Consider the following 15,519-nt stretch of genomic DNA (forward strand, 5'->3'; position numbering starts at 1 on the left):
ATGGTCACCAAATTCATTCAGCTAGCGCTCAAGTCTGCCCATCAGACACTCGGCCATTTGCAAGAGACCTCAACATTCCGAAGGCTCCAAAGGTAGCCCTTCTGACGGCAGCAGGTTAGAGGGGCGGCAGGAGAAACAGGATTTTAGTCAAAATGAGTTTTCATCCAGGGATTATATTGCATGGATTTCCTTCTTTGAATGTTAGAGGTTGACAATAGCTAAGTTTTCACTGACCAGCCATACTTTAGTCTGACTTTAGAAGATTTAGCCTGAGGTTATTAAAAGGATGGGAAGGAGATGGGCAACTTTCCCTGCTTTTCAGGATACTTTGCCATCTGGAGGTAGTAACTAGCCAGCCAAAGCTCTGCCTCTAGGCCTGAAGAGCAGCTGAACGGAGAGTCACAGGGAAAGCACAGAAGCTCAGAGAGAAAAAGGTTGCGCCAGTAACCAAAAGCAAGCATATTTTCTGAACATTCACCATTACACTGTGAAACCAGGAGCAATACGCCATTTCTCGAAGCTATTAGCCCAATGTTTGCGAATCGTCCTGAAAAAAGTATACTCAGGTATTAAGCGAATAAAGCACAAACTTCGAGTGCGTTGGAGCACACAACATTTTGCCAGATTGAATCATTTCGATTAAATTTCAAATGCAAGGTGTAAAAGATAACATGTTACTGATTTTAAAAATAATATTTCAGCTACATGCACAATAAGTGTAGATGAGGGATATATAGGTAGATAAACCAATTCGTCTACCACAAAAAAATAGGTTTTGCTGGCTTTGGTTTCATGTTTTAAACTGTTTTGTTTTTCTTTCAGTAAAAAATAAGATTCCTAGAACCAAATGAGAAATCGTTGAAATCTGAAAACATCCCTTGCTTGTTCGAGAGAAAGTGACCAAGTTCTCAGGTTATCATAACTGAAGATACATCATAAGTGTTTTACCCCGTAGATATATGAGAATATCCCAGTTATAAGAAGCATTAACACTAAAAAGAACATAGCATGAATACTTCCAACTCTTAATTCAAAAATACTCAGGAAAAAATGTTTGTATATTTATGAGAATCCTGAACATAGAACCATCATTACAGCAAATTAAAGTGTCCTATATTATGCTTCATTTATCACTGCTCAGGACTTTAAAAGAACCTTTTAGTTTATTTCTTGATCAAAAACACACTTTCAAGTAAGTAATTATAACTGAACTACACATATTAGAATTCCAGAGATGTTAATGAATAAAGAAGATTCATTGCTAAGCCATATAACTTTTAAGGAAATGAAAATTATAAGAATTATACCTCCTCTGTGTTGTAAAAAGCCAACTTTTGACATAAAGAGAACGTTCTGTGTGGTTTGAACATAGTTATTAATGGACCACTTTGCTTATCTCCTGGACTAAAGGAGAGTTAAATAATTTCCTAGTCTGGGAGTCAGAAGTTCTGTCTCCAAGTTCGCTTACCAGCTGAGCAACTGGAGTAGCTCCTAACCTCTTAAAGTACCAGCCTCTGGCTTTTAAAAGAGCAGCTATAACAAGCGCTGTTTGCCTGTGCCACAGGGTCTTTTAGGGGATACTATTATCCCAACAAAATTGAACCTTTAAATGGAACTGCTTAGGGTTTAGGTGTTTTTTTTTTAACATCTTAATAAAATGAGGTTCCTATTGTTCACTTTAGATTAATCTCAAAGAAAAACACCCTAAAGATAAAACAGCCACGCTTGCTCTGGCAAGAATAAGATTTGTGTTTCATGTACGCAGATGTTTATCTCATTTTATCATTTGTGTTTCATAATCATGCACCAGTGGTTAAACATCAAAGGAATAGGAAAAAGAGCATGAGACTTATATGACTTCAATGATTTAAGGTAAACTAGGAATGGGTTCACACAGCCTCTAGTTTCCAGTGCTTAAGGAAATCACCGCTGAATTGATGTTAAAGCATTCAGAAGTATTTATGGCTCCTTAGTATTTACTGTCTTTGTTTAAACATGCTGCATTTTGGTCAGAAATACTTAAACCAAGACACACTTATCTGTATTTCCTTAGTCATCCTTATGCTGAACATAACAAACTTAATTATAGCCAACAGTGTTGCCATCGGCTATCAGAGAATAAGAGGTAGTTCCCATCCTCAAAGAGTTTATGAAACAATTTCTCATCCAAAATCAAGTTTTATTATGTTGATGTAGACCTCACCACCCTAGTAAGAAAGAGAGGTGGAAAACATTTCACAGATTAAAAGATTTAGATTTGCAAATCCCAGCATCTTTTAAAATGATCTATGCTGAAGCACTGGGAAAATTTCCATCTCTCGATAAAAGAGGAACATGATAAAATATCTCCTTCCCTTTCCCACCTCCTGAATTTGAAGTTATACTGGATGCTACCTTATAGACAGATTGTCTTCTACTAAGATCCCCGAGTGATACAAGGGTGTCACGTTGCTCTGCTAAACAGATTCATTCAACAGTGTATTTCTCCCAATTAAGAATTTGGGGGGTGATGGATATGTTCATACTCTTGATCGTGGTGATGGTCTCACAGGTATATCCCTATGTCAAGATTTATCAAATAAAAAATGTCCAATGCTATCAAATATTCCAGGTTGCTTGTACCTGCTAAGGTTAGTGAGCTGACCTACCCTCTCTGAACAGCATAACCATTTTAAGGGAGCTGAAATTCAGTTGCAATGTTTTATATTGCAGGTTTCATCTCCAGATTCTTTTCTGCTCCTATCCCAGTGATGGCAAATGCCAACCATTCCCGATCCTTCATCTTTTGACTGATGCCTGCAGGGCTGGAATACATTCCTTCCTATGAACACCAAGTTTAGGATATGTTTGAATAGCAAATCAATCTGAAATGAAGTTCCTGTAAGAAAATCAGGTATGTTTAAGATTCTCTTAAATGTTTTTACTCTTGTAGTTCTTTGACTCTGTATCCACTTGGCACATACAAACACCCTAAGAGACTTTGTACAAATCCAGAAATAAGGTCAGTAGATTAGGTGGCCCAGGGACACAGGTTCTCCTCAGGCAGAAGATAAGCTACTAACCTCAGGGCCAAAAGGGCCATATTTGTGTCCAGAGAAATCAGGTTGTTCGGAATAGAAGGCATAGACTGAAGGCCTACGGGAAAATTGGAAGGTTCAGAATCTCCCCCAAACCACACATGACAAAGAATATCAAATATCCCTACACATTACCAAAAACTCCTCTCAAATCAAGTTAATTCATCGCCCAACCACTGTTAGTCTTAGCATGAAAAAAAGTCTCTTTCTTGTTTTTTTTCTACAAGAAAAAAAAACACCCACCACCCCCTACACCATCCCTGCTGGGGTAACTGCCTGGTTACTACCTTCAGGAATAAAAAGTCATGAGGAAAATCTGAATGCAAACTCTGGTCTTGGATCCCCAAAATAATAGAGCCCAGTGATAATTCAGAGGGGCCATGCAATCTGCAGCCTGAAAGAACAACTCCATTCAAGTGAAAAGTCAGTCTTCTGGACTGGGAGCTTGGGATTAGCAGATGCAAACTATTATATATTGAGTTTATAAACAATAAGGTCCTACTGTATAGCACAGGGAACTATATTCCACATCCTGTGATACACCATAATGGAAAAGAATATGAAAAAGAACGTATATATACGCATAACTGAATCACTTTGCTGTACAGTAGAAACTAACACAACATTGTAAATCAACCGTACTTCAATAAAATAAAATCTTTTTTAAAAGTCAGTCTTCATGCTTCCCCAATCCTTGGGATGCTGCTGGTTTATTTATCAAAGCCGGGAACTCCCTCGAGCTCTGCTGCGGTGACCAGGATTGATAGCTGGAGTAATTCATGTAATTAAATGGTCCTCAATAACCTACGTCCACTGTAACCTAAGTCCTTCTTAGGGAAGCCACGTTTAAGGCTCAGAACCACAGAACTTGTAATAATACCAAACAGTGGCTGTGCTTCTATTGCATAGTCCGTCTGGTTATTCACCCAATTCCGACCTAAAGTGGAAATGTACTAAAGAAAGGAGAGGGAGAGCCAGGTGGGATGGGGGGAAGCAAATACCTTTCGTTGTCTGGCAGAGTGAGCCACTGCAGGATGGTTAATATCCTCCGCTCATGAGGGATCATCCTGTAGGGTAGCAACCGGCAAAGCGTGAGGTTAGGTTGCATTTCTACCATCTCCAGCCTGATGAGCTCTTACTCCTGCACCCAGGCCAAGGGCTCTCTATTTACCACCATCTGTTTTCACTTTGTCGTAGTAAAAGATCCCTTTTCCAATTAGTGTTTAAACGTCCATTTCTATTTGCCATATGTCATGCTGCTCGGCCTCTGCTACAGAAGACAACACTGGAAACTCTGATTCACAGTCAAATGAAGAATCTGCCATGCTTATCAGAGGCTCAGCTACAGGCGGAAAGGGCCCCACACTCAGAATCATTGCTATTTAGTGGGTAAAGCCATTCGTTGTAGCCACCGAAGGGCCAGGACTTATATCCCCAATCTGCCTCTTGCTGGTGTGACCTCTCTTGACCTCTATGCCTCTTGACCTCTCTCAGCTTCAGTTCGCTCATCAGTAAAATAAAGATGATAGCAAAGCACACTGAACAGCTTGCTTGTAAGGGGGAAATGAGACAAGAAAGGCAAAAGGCATGTACAGTGCCTAGCACATAGTGAGTGATAAAAATAATCCCTATTTTCATTAACGATCATGATTAGCTATCATTCGATCTCTAAGTAGTTATATGACTTAAGAAACATTATTTAATCTGAAACTTTAAGTTCCTCGTGTATTAAATCAGTGTTTAGGAAAGGTATGCTTGAAATTCTCTTCTAGCTCTATAAAAATCTATCAAGAATAGGCACATATAATTATGAGACTGACAAAAAGGGTATAATCTTCACCCACAATGACTTTTGTGTTTAAGTCTCATTCCTCTGTTGAAATATAATTACCCTCAATCTGGCACTCATTTCAAGAGCTCTCGGCTAACATGATAGCATTGTATCATGGGCTGAGTTACATTAAGATGCTCACAGGCTGAGTGATGTCTTTATTTGTGGGGAAATTTGCTTATTTTTTCCTAACAAGGAACACAACATACTTTTCTGCTTCCCCATCCAAGACCAAGTATTAGAGCATGTTTATGATGAATTTAAACTGAAGCCTAAGTTTAATTGTAGATAGTAAAAATTACTGTGGCCAAGAGTGAACCCTCATATAAACTATAAAAATTACTGTGGCCAAGAGTGAACCCTAATATAAACTATGGTCTCTGGGTGATAATGATGTGTCAATGCAGGGTCATCATTTGTAACAAAGGTACCACTCTGGTGGGGATGTTGATACCGGGAGAGGCTGTGCGTGTTTGGGGGCAGGAGGTAGATGGGAACTCTCTGTACCCACTGCTCAGTTTTGCTGTGAACCTAAAACTGCTCTAAAAAATAAACTACTAAAAATTTATTGTGGGATGTTGGGTGAGCCATTTCAGCTTTTACTTTTGGTAGACATGAGCATGAGAGAGGTAGGAGGAAAGACGAACCTTCAGAGCCACGGTAGACGGCTAGACTTGGCAGGGACTCTACTCAGGCAGCCTCCCCCTATTTCCAACAGGTAAGGGATTTGTCATTCTTCTCTCTGGTGCCTTCTCTGCCTAGAACTATCCTACCAGCCCCCAAAAAGTCATGTTTACCATAAAACAAGTTCTCATTTAAACAAATTCCAATGCTATTGAATAAATGCGATCCTGTCTATTATAACCTATAATTGAATTTGAAGTAGGCATAGCAAAGCCAGGTTAATCGCTGAAGGTATTTAATTCTTCAGCCTTAGAAATCCCCTGTATCTGAACAAAATAATTACATATTTTGAATTCTTTCCTAACTTAAAAAAAAGTGAATGTTGTAGCCTTTTCATTTTACCTTACTTCACTACCTACCTACAAGCTGCTTTATTTTATGTAATTGGTGTTAAGTCACAAAAATGGATTCTGATGGAATCACTTGATGCTAATGGAAAAATACAAATTAATAGAATTTGTTTCAAGCTCAAAATGTTCACCCTTTAATGCCTTCTTTGGATGGGGTACTTGACAAGTAGGGAGCAGGGAAAAAAAGCATCAGCTCTGAGGCCAGAATGCCTGGGTTTGTGTTGGATGAGACTTTGACAAGTGACTTAACCTTTTAGTGCCTCTATAAAATGAGGAGAATAATAGTCCCTATCTTATAAGGTTGTTGTATGGATTAAAAGAGATAATACTTAGAATAGTGCCTGACACATTGAAAAATGTTAGCTTTACGGGAGTTCCCTGGTGGCCTAGTGGTTAGGATTCCGGACTTTCACTGCTGTGGCCAGGGTTCAAACCCTGGTAAGGGAACTGAGATTCCACAAGCCACGTGGCAGTTAGCTTTTATCATTATGTACTGGATTCACAGGCCCACAGATATAGTACACTCATTCACGAAATATTTGTTAAAAGCGTATTACGTTCAAGGCATTTCTGTGAATACGAAAAGAGATACAAGATACTCCTACCAAAAAAAAAAAAAAGCTATTGCGGGGAAGTCACCATTCTCTGCTTGGAACGAGAGGCAGGTAATTGCCATTTTCTGGGCAGGGGATGAATACGTGTGTGTGGTAAGAGCATGAGTACTTTGGAGGCCTGAGTATCCACCGTAACTGTGGCCTTGGGTACATTTTACCTCTCTAGGCCTTGGCACTCTGATCTCAAACGTGAGGAGTCAGACACAGTGGTCTCTAAGTTTCCTAGTCGCTTTAGATTATCTTTATGAAATAACCTCAGAGACCAAAAAAGACATGGCCCTTAGCCATTAATGTTTAAAATTTGAAGCAGACACGGCACAAACAGATCTGACAAAGGAAGAGTGTATTCCAAACAGAAAGGGAAATGGGATTCATGCTGTTGCCTTTACCATTATTGATTGATATAGAATTTCTCATGACACCAAGTACATGAGACATGTTTTAGAAAAAGAAAAGGAAGTAGGAAAAATGGAAAATAAACTAGATGAGTTTCAATAAACCAGATGAGTGATTTAGTGCTAAAGGGGAACAAATTACCTTAGGTCATATATAGCCATTGTCTGGTCATTGTTGAAAGAGGTAATGTGAATAAGAAAACAGATACCATTTATTGGCCGTTCTCTATGTACTAAGTACCCTACTAAGCACTTTAAATAAGTTAACTCATTCTACCTTCACGATACCCTATGATGAAGACACTATCATTCCTCTTTGAAGATGAGGACATTCATTTATCGAGACATTAAATCACCTGTCCAAGGTCAGCACTCTATTATGTGACAGAGCTGGGATTGGAATCAATCTAGACACCCATATATAAAGGGAATTACTGCCTTTGAACATGAATTGACATAAAAGAATGTAATGGAGACTCAGCTGAGGATGATTTTGAAATGAAATGCTATCTTTTGAAAAGCTAGACTAATTCTAGGTTGCAACATGGAACCAGGTTAAAAAGATGACCTTTAAAGTCTAAGTCTATGGCTGAATCTGGTTTTAAATTTTTAAATTTTCAGAATCTATGATGTGTAGATTTCCTTGACATATTAAATATTAAATTATTAAATACCTGGAAGTATGACAAGTTTTTTTAAGTTCTAAAGAGATTTTTAAAAAAGAAAGAAAGAAAATGAATCCAAGTCACTTCCGGGATATAGAAATAAAAGAATAGTCTGAGAAGCAAAGCAAACTACAGACATCTTTGGAGCAAAAAAGCTACCTTCTTATAAGGTTTGAAATGGGTGGAAAAAATTACCATTCAAAACCGGAACACTAAGGCTTTTCAATGAAGCTCTGCGGCAGTTTCGGGGGGTAAAGGGTGGGGACTAGGTATTAATTATGCCGTTGGCACCTCTCCATTCTACCAGCCAAATATGTTGTGGAGCAGAAGAAATCACTTCTATAAGTATCAATGGCAATCAAAGGTTAAAAAATGTAATGCATAAGATTAAATTGGTAAATCTACATGTCGTTTCTAACGTATACTTATTTCTCAACAGAGAAAATCTCTTTTTAAAAAGGGGGGTGGGAGGCTGTTAAGGGACACTCTGTGTTAGCTTCAAATCACCAAACCCAATTTCAATTTAGCCCTTCAAATCTGAAAAAGCTACCTTTATTCCTGAAGTTGGAGGATATAGAGGGCACCATTCTGTGTTAATCTGAACCTGTGATTGCTCTCAGCGCACTACTGTTACAGAGTAGTCAGAGTTTGGTTACGGCATAAGAGGCAAATATGGAAACAGCTTCAGGCGGTTAAAAAAAATAAAGATGGAAAGAGCATCTCAGTGGGAACAAAATCCCCATGAAAGTTGAAGCAGATTCCTTTTCTTACTAAGGAGCCTCAAAAATAATCAACATGTTGACACTTTTATTAGGTAAGTTTCATCTTAAGGCTGCTTTATGAACATTAACTACTAATCCCCCCATCACCTCTGCGGGGAAGAGAAGTAGCTCCTTTTTTCTTATTAGGGAAATCCTGGAGCTCAGTGGGAAAATGGGGTGGAAACAGAGACTTCCTCTTGTCTCCTGTCTGGAGTTTCCAGTCTCTAGCCCACTACATCAGCTGTCTGAGACCATATTCGATTTTTAAAGTTGTGAACCCAAATAAATATAGAATGTTGTAATATATGTATAGAAAATGATAATTCAAATCACAGCAATAAATAGCCTGAGAAATATACGTTCCCTAGGTGCCAAGTTACCAAAAACCTATAAACAGGGACAGAAAATTCTAAAGGGTGACTAGATGTAGGAGAGAAAATCTTCCTTACATTCTATTAAGAAAAGATGGGGGAAAAGAGAGAGAGAAGAGGAAAAGAGAATGGAGAGGGAAAAAGACAGAGAGGATCTCTTAAAAAAAAATGGAGGGTTATTTTGAATCAGAAAATATTCATACGTTGGCGTATGTAAACATTTAACTGAAGTGAAATCAAATTGAATGAATGTTTCTTAAATGGAATCATAATTGTAATTTTACATTGACAAAATAGAGGTAACTTACACAGACCAGAAGAAGGTCCCAGCTTTCACCCCTTGCTTGGTGGCTGTAATCCATAGCTAATGAGGAAAATATAAGAGGCTTAGAACATATTCTGGGTTTGGGTCAAAGAAGAAAAAGGTTTTAAAATATATTAGCTCAGATATGTTATACTTTACCATACCCCACCATAAATTTCCCAATATTTGCAACCTTTTTCTTTTCACATCTGGAAGTCAGAATTATTCTTTCCATAAATGTTATTCAATACATTCTCTGCAAAAGCTTTCAAGCTCTGCTATGATTATAGTGGCTCTTTTTAAAAAAACTTTTATTTCATCTCAAGAGTCTCTTCTGTACCTGTCTTTTCTGATCATTGTTTTGAACATTTCACTTACATGGCAGAACTCTGCTCATCAAAGGACCCCGAGTGACCATATGTTTCCTTGACTGTTGAAAGCCTACAGAGGAAAACCCCAATTTGGCACACAGATGCCAGGATCTCGGAACCTAGCTTTGTCTTGTTTTGTTTTAAATGAGGTGAATGAAATGGGGAAAAGGGGCTATTTTTTATTCTGGTTTTCCCCTTGTACCTTTTACTTAGCCTTTTAGTAAGTGGAATTTTAGGAGTAAATTCCTGGGATAAGTTAGGTGAACCAAGCATGTCATTAAGGCTTTTAAAATATTCTTTCCAGGGACTTCCCTGGCGGTCCAGTGGTTAAGACTCTGCGTTTCCACTGCAAGGGGCATGGGCTCGATCCCTGGTTGGGGAACTAAGATCCCTCATGCCCCGTGGAGTGGCCAATATATGTATATTCTTTCCAGCTCATGCTGTTGGGAGGTAGAAGATACGGCAGTTAAGAACCTGAGCCCAGCGACCAGCTAGCTGCATTTTAAGCCTTGTCTCTGTCACTTACTAGCCTCGTGATCCTTCAGCTAGTTATTTAAGGTCTCTACATTCCTTTAAAATATAGATAATATTACCTAGCGCATAGGATTATTCTGAGCTTTAATGAGTTAATACATGTAAAGTCCTTAAAAACAGTGTTTTAGCATTTGGTAAACACTAGACCAATTTTCATCTTAATTATTATGCATTAATGGAAATAAATATAATCCAGTTATTTTCAGGACACTAAAAACAACTTAGAATGGCCAGTGTCCCATTGAATAGAAGTCCGTGGAAGAAACCCCTTAGCTTTAGGAGGCAAACAGGAAAAAGAAGTGTAGCTTGGTTTTTTACAAGACCAAAACAAAAATGGTCTACGAGTTGCAACCAACCTCCTTTCTGGTTTCTTTGTCTCCAGAATTTGATAGTGTTTTACTTACTGCAGTTAAAATCTTTGTTTTTTGAGGAAAGGGGCAATTTGGAGGTGTGGGGCATTCAGGAGCTTGGCCATGGCCTCAGTAAAGGACTGGAACGCCTGGCCTGGGAGAATTCTGCAAGGACCCCCAGGCCCCTGGGGAGGACTGGAAACCCCCAGCTCCAAAATCACAGCTGCTGCAGCCGGCAAGTGAGGGATGGGGCAGGAGAGCATACAGCACCCTGCCAGATTCCTGGAGGTCTGAGCTGCCAGCGGATGTCATTAGCATGGGAAAGGTGGAGTCCTTGTCCCATTAGGATGGACCAGAGAGATCAGGACCTCAGATTGCTCTAAGCATCCTACCAGGGTTTGGTCCAAAGTATCCTTCTGCTTTACAGATAAACTCTGGCATTTCTGGGTATCCTCAAGCCAAGGAGGACTCAAATGGGTCCTGGAGTTTCATACAGTCTTGTGTCAGCGCCTCCTTTAGCAAGAAGGTGAACTCAAACCGAGTCCTGGACACCCTGCAGGTGCCTCAAAGCCACCTCAGATCCCAGAGAGATCAGCTTCTTATATTAAGTGATCTATTCGCATACTTATTTTAGTTTCAGAGACACATCCTTGGTGCACGCACAGCCAAACAACTTCCTAGAAACTGTGGTGCCTTGACATTTCCAAGGAAGTTGTATTAGGCAATATTTGGCAGATATGAAATGTAAAATCAATCTGGGGTTTTCTAACGGAAAATTTTTTAATACAATTTTGTCAAATGATGACCCTACATTTTCAAAAGTTATATTGTGGAATACATGCTGATGTTGGCATTATCAGAGCAACAGGAAGCCCTATAAGTAACTTTTAACTTATTAACCCTCAGGGGGAATGATCACCAAAGGAGTCTTTGCAATGGTATAAGGAAAGAGCACTAGGGGAGACGACAGATGTGAGGGTGCCTAAAATTATCCCAGTGGCAAAATCAGAATCATTGGTTTTTTGTACTTGTCTGTACTTCCCCAAAATTTTGTAGTGACAATTAACATCTTGGTAATCAGAAAAAAAAAAAAATTAACCAGCTGTAAAAAGCAATGTGAACTATGAAGACAAGCTAAAGGTAAAATTTTTTTATTTATTTCTTCCAAAAAAGATGCAAAAAATTTCTCCCTGCTTCTTGGTACAAGTCGTGTTGGCCGCATTTTCTAAAAGAAAATTGGGAGCATGGTCAGAAAAGTGCAAAGAATGAACAAATAAGAGAGAATACTTGGAATTAAAAAAACATTTTAAAATCTCAAAGGAAAGGACCCTAGCAGTAATGAAGCTGGTCGGTCAAAGGTTTGGCAAATGGTATGAAACTGAAGCATGAAGAAAGTTTCTTAAGTTAAATCAGATCATGAGCAGTTATAAAAGTTCCTTTGCAAGTTATATATTATATTTCAGGACTCTAAAGTTAAATCTAGTAATTACAGAGAAAAAAGTGCAGTAAAATATTGGTCCAAAGGAAGATAAATGAAAAGGAGCCTCTTGGTCTATGAAGTGGAGGAGGCACAGGGGAGGGAGAATCATAAAACAGAAATCATAAAACTAGTTTCTTGTTAATTCAGAGAAATAGGAATTATAATTTCCCATTTCCCATTCTGAATTTGAATGTAATCTGTATTTCCTCAGCAATGGGCCAAACAACACAGCTAAAAAATACTTAGCTAAGAAGACACTGAGTCTGGCCTTCCCACCTTTAATCCCAGTATTTCGTCCATTGCTTTCCTTTATCTAGAGGCAGAGTTTTCAACATTTGTGTCCTAGATGCTACATTTTGAAAAGGGGACAAATGGAAATAATATTGTACCTTCTTGATATGTTATCAGGAATAAAAAAAAAAGAAAAGAAAACTCCCACTGGGACCAGGAGCATTTAAATGCGAAATCCAACACTTTCTCAAATTCAGGAGAATATGCAGCTGTGGGAGAAGGGGAGATGTTTTAAAAAGGAAAACATGCAAAAAAACATTTTTGAAAACCATGAACTACTATTGTAGTCTTCCTAGCAGTTCTTTGCAGGGAAATTATTCCTTTGCATTCTAAAGCACAGAGGTAGAAGAAATAGAATTCTGGGACACCAGAGGAATGGGCGGGGCCCTAGTATCAGCAGGAGTAAATCAATCGCTGAGATTCAAGAGTAGGAACAAACTAAAGATGTGAGGGTTCGGGGATGCAGCAGAATAGATTGTGAACCAGTGTGGCTCTTTCCAGGTGATTAGGGCCAGAAGAAGGTGAGTGATGAAATCCAGGAAGAAGTACAGGCAAACACGGCTCAGATGGAGCTGTAGAACAGTTCAATCCAAAACATAATAAATGGACACCTAAATGTGTTAGGCTGTGGGTTAGGTCCTGAGAATAAAGAGATAAATAAATCAAGTCTCTACCCTCATGGGGCCCATAGACGAAAGCAGATTATGTGAATAATTTCAAATGATATGGTCACAATTATGATAGAAATAACAAGAAAACCCAAAAGTGGGTCCCTGAGCTTAGCGAGGGCTGAGGGAGCTTAGTGAAATCTACTTAGAAAAGGTTGCTTACAGTGAAATTTGAGAGAGAAATGAGCCTGGCAGCAAAGGGACCAGGAGAGTAGAGTCTATCCTAAGTACATTATGATACAGTAAAATGAGAAAGAAATATAGATTTATCACAGTATATGGAAAAGAAACACAATAAAGAAAAGGTAAAATTTTCCTGGAAAAAATAAAAAAGAAAGTCACCTGTTAGACAAAGTGGTAAGCAAAGACTAACATTTTCCATCAGGCCAATCCCTTTGGCCTGGAAGTTCACTCCTACTCTAATGTCATTCTTCTTCTCTTTGCTATCTCTTTCTTGAACCTGCCATCTTTCCTGTGTTCTTACACTACAGTAATTCACAAGGATGGTCTCAGGACCAACTCATTGCATCACCAATGCTGGCCGAAAACCACCATAGGCCCAGCAACTTGAGAAGTAATAGGAATGCAATAAACTAGTAAATAAAACAAAACAGAAGCAGACTCACAGATATAAAGAACAAACTAGTGGTTACCAGTGAGGAGAGGGAAGGGGAAGGGGGCAATATAAAGGTAGGGGAAAGAAGGGGGGTTATTATGGGATTATCTGATATCATGTGTGTGAAACTTTTGAAAATTGTAAAGCACTATAGAGTTTAAAGAATCTTTCATTCAATTAAATTTTTTTTTAAATTTTTTAAAAGAATCCTCCTTCCTCCAGAAACTATGGCTCCAGAGGACTTGCACCATGGTAGGGTGCTGGACTCATCTCTCAAATCATCACACGTAGTGGGCCGTGTGGAGTCTCATTCACTCTCCACCTCTCTAAGTCCAGCTTTGAACAGGACAGGCAATTTCCTCACTGAGTTATCTTAGTATTAGAAATTGCAGGATTAGAATGGAGAGATTTTTCAAAGAAACAAACACACTTATGGCACTCTGTTAAGAGTATGGAACATACTTTTGTAATGAGAAAAAAGTAAATAGTTTCAAAACAACATGAAAAGGAATCCCATTGTAATATGTAGGAGAAATGTAGGATCGTACAGTGAATGACAACTTTTAATAGTGCATTCTGAAGATCAACAAATTAAAAGGAGACTCAACTTTGCTAAAGTGGCTATATCAGTGTTTTAAAAATAAAATTAAATTATAGAAATTATTTTTGGAAGTTGAATGGTGCAATTCAAATTGAATGGACACTACAAATGCCTCATGTCATATATAAGATTTCAAACTAGAATAAGAATGGTTCTTATTCACCATTTAATATGACTCATATATTATTTAGCCAAATGTCTTTCATGGTTTAATCACTCAGTAAAAAATAAGTTGTTTGACTTAATTACCTGTTTAAGATTTTTATAAATATTTTCTCTACTCCAATTATTTTTTCACTGTGAAATATACAAGCCTCTTATGCTTAAGGAGTATTTATTAAGGCTCATCTTTTCTTATAGCACTTATAATTTCTTATACTCATACTGTAGTTTCTTATAGTTCCTGTCCATATATTTTTCCTATGTACCAAGTTTCTATAAAACATGTTTTTAAATGATATCTACTGTGCTCCTTGGATTTCTTATGGTGGCATCTTGTTCAAGAAGATAGACAGAAACACAAATCAGTTTCAGTGCAAATCTCCGTCAGCACTAGGGAATTACTAAACTTAGTGAAATGTGTCGACTTAGAGAGTTAGTGAGGAAACAGGCAAACAGGGTTAAAACAGACTTCACTTCATTGAGCAGGTTCACAGCTTTCCGTCTGCTCTGTTTCTGCAGGAGTTAATGAATATGTGGACTCATCTTCTGAGTCATGCCAACCCAGAGGAAGCCTAATATCCACACTCACTGGAAGTTGATCCAATTTGATAAAATTACTATTTATATCCTTTGTGGTTCTTCAAGCAAGTTTGCTTCCATGACAAAATTAATATAAAACACCAACTAGCAACAGCTCTTGACAGAACTCAAATTTCAATTATTTTATTTATACCTAAAATCTTCCTCTATCATAAACTTTGTTTGGGAAATCCACACTGTAAACAAATTTCACTTTGCTTACAATGTAAGACATCACAGACTTCTGGGAGTCTAGCCTGAATAAATACAGCAGAATCAGAACCTCTGATAGAAAGAAACACTTCTACAGATATACAAGTCTTCCAACTTTTTTTTAAATGAAAAGCCCATATTTAACCATGCATACTGATTATGCAATATGAATTTTTTTGTCATAGATGACCTTTTCTCAAAAAGCAATACCATTTTTTTCATACTTTATATTCTCTATTTAGCCCATAGACTGAAGCAAACATTTCCAGGTAGGAGATCATTTGGAGATGGTAGGTATGTGGATATGTGCAGACTGCCCACTCTTCATGCCATGGCAGATTGCACAAAAGCCTCCCAGCCCCCCTTCCCACCAGTGTTCCAGGGAGCCATGGCCCCCAGTCAGAGTAGACATGAGATGGAACCATTTGCCATCCTTCTTCTACATGTTTCTGATTGACTGTGTGTACTGGGATGTGTTCCTACGGGGATTCAGATCCTTCTACCCAGGGTCACGTGCACTTAGTTCAATTCTGCACATTAAACAGCTGTGGATTTATGTTGCTGCTTTGCTCACCTCTGACCAAAGCAAGCTGCCTGACCGT

The 15,519-nt window shown here is 38.4% G+C and overlaps 1 protein-coding gene across 1 annotated transcript in view; it reads right to left on the bottom strand.

The window, feature by feature from the left end:
* The window catches only part of ENPP2 (ectonucleotide pyrophosphatase/phosphodiesterase 2), a gene marked incomplete at its 5' end in the record, with an annotated part of 107,555 nt that overhangs the window by 39,084 nt on the left and 52,952 nt on the right, over window positions 1–15,519 (bottom strand). Inside the window, 3 exon segments of the mRNA XM_082858568.1 lie at window positions 3,063–3,135; window positions 4,079–4,144; window positions 9,057–9,112. Coding sequence (XP_082714694.1) covers window positions 3,063–3,135; window positions 4,079–4,144; window positions 9,057–9,112 — 195 coding nt within the window.

Source organism: Leucopleurus acutus (genome assembly GCF_964270905.1).
Source record: "Leucopleurus acutus genome assembly, chromosome: 17".
NCBI classification, from domain to species: domain Eukaryota; kingdom Metazoa; phylum Chordata; class Mammalia; order Artiodactyla; family Delphinidae; genus Leucopleurus; species Leucopleurus acutus.